At 36.5% G+C, this 14,220-nt stretch overlaps 2 protein-coding genes across 12 annotated transcripts in view; both read right to left on the reverse strand.

The window, feature by feature from the left end:
- Nucleotides 1-7,851, reverse strand: part of Ccdc138 (coiled-coil domain containing 138) — a 61,141-nt gene extending 53,290 nt beyond the window's left edge. Inside the window, exons 1-3 of one of the 4 annotated variants that reach the window (XM_078028845.1) lie at nt 7,668-7,851; nt 6,090-6,147; nt 1,324-1,441 (exon numbers count right to left, since the gene is read on the reverse strand). In XM_078028845.1, coding sequence (XP_077884971.1) covers nt 1,324-1,441; nt 6,090-6,147; nt 7,668-7,760 — 269 coding nt within the window. In that variant the 5' untranslated portion in view covers nt 7,761-7,851. The remainder of the gene's footprint in view (nt 1-1,323; nt 1,442-6,089; nt 6,148-7,667) is intronic. The other 3 variants (XM_078028844.1, XM_013365501.3, XM_040270881.2) reach the window with 3 other exon arrangements.
- A 2,043-nt stretch (nt 7,852-9,894) lies between these two features.
- LOC101974817 (E3 SUMO-protein ligase RanBP2) overlaps nt 9,895-14,220 on the reverse strand; it is a 72,807-nt gene continuing 68,481 nt past the window's right edge. For all 8 annotated transcript variants that reach the window (XM_078028840.1, XM_078028837.1, XM_078028838.1 and 5 more), the window contains 4 exons: nt 13,251-13,396; nt 12,090-12,363; nt 11,627-11,961; nt 9,895-11,087 (listed from right to left, as the gene is read on the reverse strand). In XM_078028840.1, the coding sequence (XP_077884966.1) occupies nt 10,782-11,087; nt 11,627-11,961; nt 12,090-12,363; nt 13,251-13,396 (1,061 nt within the window). In that variant the 3' untranslated portion in view covers nt 9,895-10,781. The remainder of the gene's footprint in view (nt 11,088-11,626; nt 11,962-12,089; nt 12,364-13,250; nt 13,397-14,220) is intronic.

Raw genomic sequence — 14,220 nt, forward strand, 5'->3', positions numbered from 1 at the left:
TTCTACACTAGATTATAGACAGAGACTGTGAAAAGGTCAAATGGTGGGAAAACCTTTATAATTCAAAACCTTCAAATTATAATTTGGAATTATATCCAGGTCACTTATATAAACAAAAATGGTTAAAATATCACTTAAACTTAAGAAAATAATTTCTATGATTATTATAAATCATAATTATTACTTAATTTCTACTTTTCTTCCTACATTCACTCTACCTCAAGTCCTGGTCTCTAATCAATTATTCTGTGGATGACAAACAAAACAGTAATAACAATAATGATCACAGTTAAAGTTTGAGTATTTTACTATGTATCCAGCAACGTTCAAAGTGCTTTAAATGAATCAATTCATTTAAGTAGAAAAAGAGGCAATTCATTTAAAATATTCAACCTTCCAAATATGGTTATGTTAATAATATGTTAAGCACAATTGTTTATTTCAACATTTTATTTTGCATACGCACACACCTTTAGTTTTGCATTATTTTGAAATGTTTTATCTTCTTGATAATCACATTCTTCTACCACGAATTATAATCATTAAAGGTTCAATTTAAACATTGATTTCACTTTATCTCCTTTATAGAACTATAACCCTATTTTGCACAGTATTGTATCATACGTTTCTAGTTATTACATTCCCTTCAATCTCTCTCAACTACTTCATATACAGTACTTAACATACTACTGGAGCTAAAGCAGATACTGGGTTGAGTGTCACTACCCCAAAATCCTATATTGAAGTGTTTTTGTTTTGTTTTGTTTTCTTTTTTAATTTTAAAATATATTTTATATCTGTAAAATATTTTTAAATTAACTTCTTTTTAAATTTTTATTGTTGGTTGTTCAAAATATGACATAGTTCTTGACATATCATATTTCACACTTTGATTCAAGTGGGTTATGAACTCCCATTTTTACCCTGTATACAGATTACAGAATCACATCGGTTACACATCCACTGATTTACATATTGCCATACTAGTGTCTGCTTTGAAGTTTTTTTCTGAGTTCCTTTTTTAAAGAAAAGAGCACAGTTTTCATTTAGGTCCTGGATGAATACACACATAAGTAATTTTTTATCTTTTAAATTAGGCAAATAATTTACTTTCCATTATGACACTAAACATCAGGTATCTATGCTTTAATAAGAAATTCTCAGTAAAAATTAATAAATTAGTCTCTTCAACTATTCAGCAGGCCTCAGACCGCTTGTTCATTCCCCCCAAGGAAGAACAAACACATGAACAATCTGCCCTTTTCCCTTTCTCAAATTCCTTGAAGTACTGAGTGAAAAATAACAGAATTCTGAATACTTTACCAATTCACATTTAAGTGCTTGAATGAACCGCAAAAAGATGTTGTACCATGTTTTCTTTCATCAGAATAACATTTCAAGGAACCAACTTTATCTCCAGAGCAGTAGATATCCAAATCATCTGTCAACATAAAAGATATACTAATTATCTAATCTTAGCCTCCTAAAATAAGACTCCATCCACCAAATGCTTTCTTATGCAAGCTTCACAGATAATTGGAATCAAGGCACTCCTGAAGATGGCACATTAGAGGCACTCAGGGTCCCCTACTGCTCGATGAGAGTGAACCAAAATGAAAGGTGTGCAGCTGCATGTTGAAGTAGGGGCCAGAGCCAGTGATCAGGTGAAACCCCAAAATACTGTGTTTTAGAATAAAAAGAGACCTAGGATCTATACAAAAAGCTAGCAAGAGAAAAAAGATTCCCTGTACTTTGCAGGAGATCCATCAATGCCACAATGAGGAGCCATCTTCAGATGGGTCCCACTGTCTGAGTTTATTGCTTGGGAGATCAGAAACCCCTGCATTTTTTATATCCCCTAGGCCCAATTTCCTCTTCTCTTCTCTATTCCAGCAGGTGTCCAGTGAGAGTCAGTTTGGGCTCAGGGAAATGACTGCTGAGGACTCTAGGCAACGGGAAACGGAAGACACTTCTACTTAACATGCATGGTTGGACCTCTGTGAAAAAGAGACAGTAGTTGTGTGTGGATTTACAAGAAGGCTGGGTTCAGGAGCACAGTGGTTTAAACTGGTAAATCTCTTCATTCAAGGAGGCTCCCCACCCCAGTGCAGATCCCATTGATTTAGTGGCTTCTTCCACACTCAGAGGCAGAAAACATAGCACTACAGTTTGGACATTTACCACACACCCAAGTGCACTGACTGAAGATCTTGGGACCAAGGGTGAGCAAACCAGATTGGTTCACAGGCATGGAGGCTGAGACAGGCTGATGGATGGCTCCTACTGTCATCGCACCCCCATTCCTGGTGCAAAAATCAGAGACCTTGGGAGTGAACTTAGCCTTGCTGCAGATAACTTTGCCTTAGCTCAGGCTGGTGGGCAAGGAGAGGCTGAGCTCAATCTACACACTGCCCTACTGGTTTGGCCTAAGCTAGAGCTGAGAAGGAATGAATACATCATATTGCCACCAGCACCCACAATGTCCCCATATCTGGGAAATGACAAAAATTCAAGGTCTTGGAAAGAGTGTCTCCATCTAATATATCTTAGGAAGGAGCAAGTTTCATCTTGTTCTTTGTTGTTTTTGTTTCCTTCACTTTTTAAATACTTTATCCAATTTTGTTAATCGTTTTAATAATTTAATTGGATTTTTGCTTTTTGTCTCTCCTTCTCATTTTTATTCCCTTTTCATTTTTCTTCTTCTGTTTCCTCCTTTTAAATTTTTATTCAGTATTTATTTATTTATTTGCACAGTACTGGTAATTGAACCCAGGGTTGCTCTACCACTGAGCTACAACCCAGACAACCAAGACTTTTTTTTTTTTCTTTTTACTCTTAAGTCAGGGTATCATTAAATACCCAGGCTACCCTCAAACTTGTATTAGTCCTGTCTCAGTCTCCAGAGTAGCTGGGTATAGCTATGAGCCAATGTGCCTGGCTATTCTATTTCAGTATTAATTCTACTTTCTTTGATGTCTAATTTTTAAACTATTCTATATTATGAGTTCCCCTTACTTCTCTCTGGTTAGCGGGGTTGTAGAGGTTCTTTTTAAAATATATTTTTATTTTATGTTAATATATAGTTTGCTTTCAAGTTTTCCACTGTTACTGGTGGTCATTTTCTCCTCTCAAATCAGTGCTATGGAATAAACTAAGCACCTTGAACATACTGGATAGATGGCTTTGACATTGAACTTTTAATTCTGACCTAGTTGAGAGAAACTGTACCTTTGTCTATCCAGGACTGGGTCTTGCTCAAACTTTGACGGATACCTCAACTTAAAAAAGAGGTTAGAGAAAAACACCCAGCAGACAACCTGGCCGTAAGTATGCAAGATGACAGGAGTGGGCTGAAGACTATTACACTCCCTTAGCAACAACAGACGAATAAACACAACTGTTGTGACCATGCCCCCAATAAGGGGCCACATGCAAGCCCTCTTACATTGTACTGTGCTAACAAATGCTAGAGAAACAGCCGTGGAAAGTATATTTTATATACTCCATTGATTATATCATACTTGCCTGAACTAGCAGTGGGACTCCACTCACAGAAGGCCTACAAAATAAATGAATCCCTCAAGTTCTGACAAAGTACTCAAACTCCACCAAATACAGTCTAAAGAGCTGCAGGGAAACTACAATGTAAACTCCACTTGGAATGAAATCTCAACACTACACAGGCCACAACGTAGAAAGATGATTTCTCGCTAAGAAGACCCTCACATAATAGTGAAAGAGATCACCAGCCCAACACATCCAAGTCTCAACACAGAAACAAGTTCTTAACTCCCCAAGAACCGAATCTGTAAGTATAAATGTAGATGAAATGCTGGAACAAAGAAGTTTAAAACCTGATCATTAAAATGATCAAATGAGGGCTGGGGTTGTAGCTCAGTGGTAGAGTGCTTGCCCTGCACATGTGAGGCACTGGGTTCGATCCTCAGCACTACATAAAAATAAATAAATAAAATAAAGGTATTATGTCCTTCTAAAACTAAAAATATTTTTAAATGATCAAATGAATTAAACGAAGACACAAATAAGCAGCTGAATGAATTAAAGAAGACAATGCAATATGAAAGAGCAATTTAATAAAGAGAGATTCTGGGAAAGAACCAAACTGCAATCTTGGAAATAAAACTTTCACTAAATCAAAATAAAAACCCCAGTTCCAAGTCTCACCAATAGACTAAACCAAGCAGAAGACAAAATTTCAGATCTTGAAGACAAGGTACATGAACTAGAACATTCACACAGTAATAAGGAAAGGGTACCAAGAAACTACAGAACAGTATGTTCATACAAAAGCTCTGGAACAACATAAAAGATCAAACTTAAGATGCGAAGTTCTAGAGGAAGGAGTAGAGATGCGAGCAAAAGGCATACAAAACTCACTTATGAAATAACAGCAGAAAATTTCCCAAATCTTGAAATGATATGAAATGCCAATAGACATGACCAGAAAAGAACCTCTCCATGAAAATTATAGTTAAAATGCCAAAAAATACAGAACAAAAAAAGACTATTAAAAGCTGCAAGAGAAAAGCACTAAATAATTTATAAAGGCAAACTCATCAGAACAATAGCAGATTTCTCAACAAAAAGTAAAGGCCAGGAGGGCATGGACTGATATATTTCAAGACCTGGAAGAAAATAACTGCCAAGGTAAATTACTACATCCAGCATTTATCTTTCAGAATCTTTCAGAATTAAAAAAAAAAAAAGATAAGCAAAGCATGAACTAAAAGAATTCATGACTACTAAACCAGCAATACAGAATACTACACTCAGATGAAGAACCAGAAAACACAACCACAAAAGAATAGGAAAAAACAGATCTCACTAGAAAGGCTAAACAAAAGAGGGATATGCAAAAATCAAATATGATTATATCAGTAAATCAACAAAAACTTTTAAGATAAATAAGAAAGAAATGAACACAAAATTTTCAACCAAAGAAAACAAATGAAAGAAACTAGTATATTTCTTTCAATACAGTTTCAATATAACTATTAATGTAAATGATGTGAATTATCTGATTAAAAGACAGACTATGGACTGGGGTTGTAGCTCAGCTCAGCGGTACAGCGCTTGCCTTGGACATGTGAGGCACTGGGTTCGATCCTCAGCACCACATAAGATAAATAAAATAAATAAAGATATTGTGTCCATCTTAAAAAAAAAAAGACATAGACTAGCTGATAGGATTAAAAAGTGGGGCCCATTCAGTTACTATTGCAAGAAATCCACTTCACTACCAAAGACATTCATAAACTGAAGATGAAAGGATGGAGAATGTAATTCCCATCAAATGGAATCCTAAAGCAAGCAAGAGTAGTCAGGCTTACATCCAACAAAACTGACCTCAAATCAGTCATGAGAGACAAAGAAGGTCCTATACTCTGATAAAAGGAATAATCCATCAAGATGATATAATCGTTGTAAATACAGATGTACCAATGTCATAGAACCCAATTTTATAAAACACACTGCAGGACTTATAGGGAGAGACCAGCCTCAAACCAGCCTCAATACAATAATAGTGGATGACTTCAATACCTTAATTTACCAACAGATAAATCTTTCAGAACTCCGCCCCCCAATCAACTGAGAAACATTAGAATACATCAAACGGACTTAACATCTCAGACTATTACAACCAACTCAATCCCATAGTATAATTATTTTTTCCAAGTATATTTATTTGATACATACCTCCTACAGTGATTATTAAATTACTATCCTAACAACTCAGAAAAGTTTATGCCTAAAAAGTAGCTATTAAGTTTTCTTTTTCGAACATAGTCCGATTAATTCTTAACATCTTCAATGATAGGCATACTGTTATACTAAAAAAAAAAATTAAAAACAAAACATTTGAATTTTAAAGATACCTTAAACATTTACCACCTCCTTCCCCGCAATTATGGTTACTATTAGTTCATTACCAGAGGTAATGAAAAAAATAAATCTTGGTATCACAAGATATCTAGCACTAACTACAAAACAAACAATATTTAAAAAAAAAGTCTCTCAAACTGAATTTGTTAAAAACTAAAAATATGCAAAATATTTTATTAGCTTACCTGGGGAAGTTATAGATCTTGTCTTATATTTAGCCTGATCAAAATTTGAAAAATCATACTAAAAAAAAAAAGAAAAAAGATATGCTTAATTTGTATACTAATAATCAATTTAGTGTCTTAAAATATTTCCCCACAGCCAAACGCAGTGGCACATACCAGTAATTCAGAAGACTCAGGTGAATCACAATTTCAAGGCCAGCATTAGCAATTTCATGAGGCCATAAGCAACTTAGTGAGACTGTCTCAAAATAAGAAATAAAAAGGGCTGGGATGTGGCTCAGTGGTAAAGCACCCCAAGGTTCAATCTCCAGTACCAAAACAACAAAAAAGAAAAAGAAAAAAAAAACATATATATTTCCCCACAAATTATGTTTAATTATAAAGGTAAAAATTATAAAGGTTAAAGTGGAGAAATCTAGAAGACACCATCCTAACCAAATGATTCAACTTAACATCATCAACGGGACAAACCACCATAATGTACCCCTTGATTCATCTAAGCAGCCCACACATCAGTTATGTCCTATTCCTGCTGGGAATGTATAATGGGAATCTAACCAGGAGGGATACATCAGACACATCCAAAATTGTGGGACATTCTAATAAGCAATGGTCTTTTCAAAAGCATCAATGTTAAGAAAAGCAAAAACTGGGAACCTGTTCCCTGTGAAAGGTAACAGAAACAACCAAATGCCATATTCATTCTTAGACTGGCTCTGTACCAGGGGAGAAAAACTTCTGCCACGAACAGAACTGGCAAAGTAAAATTTGAATATGAAGTACAGATTACACAGTATTATTGTAGAAATGCTAAGTTTTCTGAAAATACTATATGGGTTTTTTAAAAAAGTGCCCTCATGCACAGGAAGAAAAAATTTATTTAGGGGCAAAGGAACATGATACAATCAAATTACTCCCAAATAGCTCCTGCGGGAAAATGTGCACGTGAGGAGGCATAGAGGAGAGGAGAGAATGGTAAAGCAAATGTGGCAAAATGTCAACAGGTGAATTCAAATGAAGGCTACAAGAATTCTCCGCACCACTCTTGCAATTTTATTTTTTATAAGTCTGAAAATACTTCATAATAATAAGTCTTTTTTCAAAATTAAATGGTTGCCAGGCACGGTGGCAGGAGGATGTCGAGTTCAAAGCCAGCTTCAGCAAAAGCGAGTCGTTAAGCGACTCGGTGAGCCCGTCTCTAGACAAAATACAGGACAGGGCTGTGGACCTGGCTCAGTTAATGCCCTCAGTTCAACCCCTGGTACCCCCCCCCCCAATTTAAACTGTTTGCCCCGCTTCACCCGCGTCACTGCAAACAGAAGTTCAAGAGCACTTTCCACCGTGCTACATCACGGTTGGATAACATGAACCCTGAAAAGCGCTCTGGGCGGCTTTTGTTGAGGGAAAGCGTCTCTCGGGTGTGACTCCGGTCTAGTCCGCGCGCCGGCGGAGCACCTCGGGGCCCTCGGGGCTGCCCGCGGAGAGGCCCGCCCCCGCGGACCACCGGCGGAGCTGGCTGCGGCTTCCCAGCAGCGGAACGTCCGGAGACCGCCGCGGACAGGGGGAAGGCGCCCTCACCTGTCCGGAGCAGCTGCCCCCGAGACCGTACCGACTCTTGAGACGCTCCACTATAAAATCCTGCCCTGGTGGCTTCACGACGCGGGGCTCCATGGCGCGCCTCGATCTCGGCGGTCTCCCGGGGAAACGCGCTCAAACCTGCGGCCCAGCTCGGGGGCGGGGCCCGCGCACCGCACGTGCGTCCTGACGCACGGGCCCCGCCCCCGGGGCACGCCAGGCCGTCGGGTGGGCAGCGGGGCCAAGAGGCGGGGTTTGTGTCCCACTGGTGTCTTGAGGCACTCTGGCCCGGCAAGAGGCTGGACTCGCCGAGTTGTCCTCACGTGACAAATGCTTGGTTTCCCACGGTGAAGTTGATGAGTAGTAAGTAGCGCTGTACCTGCCCTGGCGCGTCGTCCAGGCTCTGGGCACCATACCCTGGCCTCGTGCTAGAGGCTTGGAACACAACTGCACAGGCCCCTGGCCCCTAAGCACATTTGGTGAGCGTTTGCACCCACAAATAACACCTGCCTTTTCATAGGAACTGGCTTTTGCTGTCATACAAAAGAAAATTATCAAGAATATAGTAGAACGCTACACACAGAAACCTCTGCTTTCCCTGTGTTCTGCTTGTGGTATAACAGGATATCACAAAGAATGTAAACTCCAGGAAAACATGTACTACTTTAAAACACAAAATAAAACCAGCTTTCCCCAGTACCTACAACAGTGTGCATGTCACGGGTGCTCAATGATATATCAACCTAAGAAACGTTATTTAATAGAGACTGACTGAGGCCGACAGCTGTTTTTAACACTTAATTTTTGGAGGGGTACAGGGAATTGAACTCAAGGGCACTCAACTATTGAGCCACACCCCAAGCCCTATTTTGTATTTTTATTAGAGACAGGGTCTCACTGAGTTGCGTAGGGCCTGGTTTATGCTGAGGCTGGCTTTGAACTTGTAATCCTCCTGCCTCAGCCTCCTGAGCCCTCGGATTACTACAGGCCTGCGCCACCGGGCCGGGCCTCGTTGAAACAATTTTACTAGTGTAACCCCTTTTATAAACTGATTTGTCAACTACATTTCTGAACTAACAACTAAATACTCTGGATTAAAGTTCTCAAATGCCAAGATTTTATAACAGCAATACTTTAGCAAAGTATTTTTTAGTTCTTATCTAAATAAACCAATACTCAATTTTGCCATAAAGTATTGCTTAAAATGCACAATGAATTACTTTATTCTATCTTTAAGCAGATTTTAATCAGACAATATAAAATCCAGCAAGTTTGAAAAAAATACACATTATAGGCTTAATACCCTATTAGTGTTTAATAGAAACCACAAAGTTCTTTCCTGAATTATAACACAAAGATGTTCTTATAAATGCCTGAAGCCACTTTTAAGTATCTCTGGAATACCAATACTGGAAAATTCAGTTTACATATCACTCTGTCAAGTTTTTGGTCAAAATCCTTAAAGCTTTTAATTATAACTTTAATGCTTTAGGACAGCATGAAAATCAATAAAAACTCTCTTTAAAATAACTTGTATTTACTTAGAATTTTTTCTGAAATCATAACTGTCTTAGCTGACAAAATTACAATACACTTTTTACATCAATTTATATTACATAGGTTTCCAAAGAAACCAATTCTAAATATTAAATGTACATACATGTATGTAGTCTATGGTTCCCTTGAAAGTTCCAGTAATTCAACTAATAAATCTGGAGGTTGATTTTAGGTGTCTGGCTTTGTGACCAAGAAGATTTAGTGATGTAAATGCTGATGTTCACAAACCACACATCACATCCCTGCCCTCACCTCTGACAGGTTTCACAGGTATTCACTGCAGGATAACTTATTTCTATATCACCAAACAATAGGGAGTAAACCTGTCTTTCCTCACTAAACAAAATGAGGTATTTTCACTGGAAAAAAAAAAATGGAAGTACAGAAGGGAGTCAATATCCATGATTGCAATATAAAAAAAAATGTGTGCTATAATAAAATTCTTTGTAGTGCTACATTAAGCAAGCCAGTAAGAACATCTCTTTTTTTTTTTTTTTAGCAGTTTGGTTACACTTCCTTTTGACACAAAACATCTCCCCCCAAATTTATTGTGTATCAAACTTGTGAAAATTATGTGGCAGTTTATAGTACAGATCTTTCTTTACTTGTCCTCCTTACATCTAGTACTAAAATGAACAGATGCACAAGTAATGAATGTTTAAAATGTCATGGCTATTATCAATTGTCACTTTATTTCTGCTACAAAATTCATCAGAAAAAGGTACTGCAACAATCTAGTATAAAGCAAATCTTTAACCAAATAACATCGTATAGACCTTTTTGAAAATATTCATACTTTATCACAATAGCGGCAAGAAAAAATTCAATTCTATCATCAGGACCAAGCTGAAATTTCTGAGGTAGTAGAGACAGATGACAGAAAAGTTAAAAAAAAAAACAAAAAACTAATAGTCAACTTGTTTCAAATGTAAAATCAATACCTTTGAAAGGGCACAGGAAGCTACAGATTTTAAGAAAAGAGGGTGCTCTAAAATTTAATTTGTAACTATACAGGAGGTGTAAAGATTATTGAAGAGCACTTTGGTTAAATATCTTCTGTGGCTCTATCCATTCATAAACGAATCTCTATGCACAAGGGAACTCACCAATAGTTAAGATTACCAAATATAATTCAGATCTAAAATTAAATTATCCAAGTTGTGGTCCCTTTATTCAAATGGTAAATATATCCATGCAAAAAGTCCAAATATATCTCTAAAGGAACTAAAATTAAGCTGCATATATCATATTCCTTCAATAGTCTGCAAAGTTCTATTGCTTATAACAAGATTAATTATTATTCCATTTTAATACAGATATCAGGAGTACATAAACACAAGTACACCTGAAATACACCAGTGTTTAAACTTTTATTTCACACCATGCAAGGTCAATTATAACACATTAAAAAGTGACAACAGCTATAAGCTGCAATTTTACATTTATACATTGGAAACGTTCATTTTCAAAAGCTGAACATAATTACCATATTGTCTGTAACAGCTAAGCTTCAATTAGACTGCTTATACAGATTAAAATTTACTATGAAAAACAATGATTTTATATCTGTCCACATTCTATGATACTAATTCTTCGACTAACAGATCCTTTGGGAGAACCAAATGATTCAATCTTTTTCACAGTATCCATGCCATCCCTAACAAACCCAAATACTACATGCTTAAAGTCCAAATGTTCTGCTTTTTTCAATGTTATAAAAAATTGAGAATTATTAGTATCCCGGCCTCGATTGGCCATAGAGAGTAAGCCAGGACCGGTATGTTTCACATTAAAGTTTTCATCTTCAAATTTATCTCCATAAATGGACTGTCCTCCTGTTCCATCGTGTTTGGTGATATCTCCCCCCTGAAAAAAAGATTTCAATTAATAGGAATCCTGAGTAAAACATTAAATACACACAGAAGTTGTGACGACACTTCAGGATAAATCCTGACGATCCAGTTTCCTTAAGAATGCATCTTGAAACTTAAGAAATATTTATTTTTGAATGAAGATTAAAAAATGAAAAGTTCTCTTCTCTACCCTGTTTCCAGCACAGTTCAAGTGTTAAAAATTTAAGTTTGAAAGTTCTGGGCAGATTAGGGAGTCAGTCAGTGGTGATGACAACTGTTATTTGGGAAAGCTAAAGAAATCTTAAGAAAACTACAAGATGGAACTGGGGTTGTAGCTCAGTGGTAAAGTGCTCACCTCACACATCTGAGGAACTGGGTTCGATCCTCAGCACCACATAAAAATAAAAAATAAAGGTGTTGTGTCCATTTACAATGAAGAAAAAAATATTAAAAAAAACTACACAATGAGGTCAAGAAGAAAAATGCAAACTTCCCAAGTTATGTGGTGTGTACTGTTTTTTATTTCAATTATGATAGGTAGTTAATACTTACTTGGCAAACGAAATCTGGAATTACTCTGTGAAAAATGGAGTTCTTAAAACCAAAGCCCTTCTCTCCAGTGCACAGTGCTCTGAAGTTCTCAGCAGTCTGAGGAACAATGTTTGAAAATAATTCCATGGTTATACGTCCCAGAGGTTCACCATCCGCACAAACATCAAAAAATACCACAGGATTTGTCTCCTTTGATAACTCTGCTGCCAGAGACACCTGTCCTTTCTGGAGTTTTAATAAATTTTGCTGACATTCTTCAAATTTTTTCTTAAAAGACTCAGCCATTTCTTTTGTTTTAAATCTCACTGCAAGTTGCTCCACTTTTGCTTCTCCATCTATTAGGAAAAAAAGTTACAAGGGTATTCGCATAACTTATAAATTGTTTTACGTTTGTTATGGATTTTAGAAAAGTCCAAAAAGGAAAAAAAAGAAAGAATATTTACATTTAAAGTTAGAAACTCACCAGCATAATCTGAAGCAGTCCAAACTAAAGCATTATTTGAAACATTTAGGGGTTTTAATTCCATTGTTTTGGTGATAACATGGTTTGCACACACTTTAAACACCTGGTCTCTTCTCATTAGGATCCGATAGTAATTCTTCATTGTATGCCAAAGAATCTTTATATCTCCAACACCCCGCTCCTTCCACTGACTGACATCTCTATCCCATCTATAAAGTTTAGCTCTCTCTTTAAACAAAATTTCTTCATCTTCTTCTCCAGATTTTACTTCTACCTATTAAAAAAGATGAAATTATCTATAAGCTGATGCTTATAATTCCAAAAATCCAAATTCTTTTAACATATTTTCTTTGTAAGGACATTAAAATTTTTTTCCTTTATAGGTTAAGTTACAGAAAGTTCTGGTTCTTGAAAAGAAATATTAACTACTGACTGAGGTTAAGAAAATGACAAAATAATTTTCCTAAAACAACATTCTTGTCCAAATCTGTGAAGGTTGTTACTTTTTACTAAAATGATGTTAGCAAGTAAGGAAATTATTTTGTCCCCAGAATTCAGTATAAAAACAAACATGATATTCTAATAATATATGAAAAAAAATATTTCTTCAACAACTGCATATACTAATTACAAAGCAAAATTTATATACAAACTTAAAAAAAGAGGGTTCAGTATAGATCTGTAATAGAGCACTGTGTAGCATGTTTGAGGTCCTTGGATTCAACCCCCAGCACTGCAAAAACTGAAAAACAAGGAAAAAAACAAAAATATACTTAAAAGCTGAATGCCTAAACCAGGCACGGTGGTGCATGCCTGTAATCCCAGTGACTCAGGAGGCTGAGGCAAAAGGATTCCAAGTTCAAGGCCAGCCCTGGCAATTTAGTGACAACCAAGCAACTTAGCGAGACCCTGTTTCAAAAAAAAAAAAAAAAAAAAAAAGGGCTGAGGATGTAGCTTAACGGCAAAGCATTCCTTGGTTAAACCCTCAGTACCAAAAACAAAACAAAAACTGATATCGAACAAATAGAGCTACTATTTCACATAATAAGTATCCTGAAGGAAATATAAACAGCAATAGTCCTACAAATCAATCCAGGGTAATTTTTTAAGCTTAATATGAAAATGAACTTATTAGTAAAATTTTCATTCCCTGACATTTACCTCTGGTAATGACACTATTGGTTCAAAATGAATATCTTCATTATGAACTACTTCTTCATCACTACCATCTTCATCTTCACCAGCTTTACTGGTTGATTGTGTTCCAAACACAGTTGCTCCAGTATTTGCCCACTGGAAATTTTTATCTGAGGAATAAATTAGGATATGTAAACTGTGTAATCTACTTTTTAAAGATTTTTAAAATCCCACTCTTAGATTATCAATGCAACATTATCATTTCCAACAATAGGACACATCTATTTAAAATGTTTAAAATAAGCCAGGCAGGGTAGCACATGCCTGTAATCCCAGCAGTTTGGGATGTTGAGGTGAGAGGACTGCAACTTCCAAGCCAATCTCCACAATCTGGTGAAGCCCTAAGTAATTTAGTGAGATCCTGTTTTAAAAATAAGAAAGAAAAGGGGGGTGGGGGGGGCGGAGGCTGGGGACGGAGCTCAAGGGTAAAGCATCCCTGGGTAAAGTGGTAAAGCATCATCTCCCTTTTCCCAAAAAAAAGTTTAAAATATTCTGGCAAGTTCAATTCACAGGCAAAACTGCAGGGAATTTATACTTTCGATTATTATAACAAGTACATCCTAAATTAAAACAAGCATTCAATACAGAAGGAAAAAAAAAGCAAAGGAGAAGGGGCAGGGGAAGGGAAGGAAAGAGAGGAGATTGGTGAATGATCTCACTAAAAAGGAGAAGTGATGGTGAGGAGAAACCGTGGTGGGTAAGGCTTATTTACACAAGGCTCCCTCCTGGTGTTTTTCCTAATTTACAAGTTAGTGTACAATTGAGTACTTGGTTATATTGAGTAATAAGCAGTAAACACAACAATTTTCTTTTGGCATTTGTTTGCAGATAACTGCACCCACTACCTTGCTATATTTACTAAGCCTTTAACTTTAGGCTATTTGGTTAAAACAAAAATAAAGAAACTTGTTATCAAGGAAGCCATAAATTCTAA

This window comes from Ictidomys tridecemlineatus, chromosome 12 (assembly GCF_052094955.1).
Source record: "Ictidomys tridecemlineatus isolate mIctTri1 chromosome 12, mIctTri1.hap1, whole genome shotgun sequence".
Taxonomy (NCBI): domain Eukaryota; kingdom Metazoa; phylum Chordata; class Mammalia; order Rodentia; family Sciuridae; genus Ictidomys; species Ictidomys tridecemlineatus.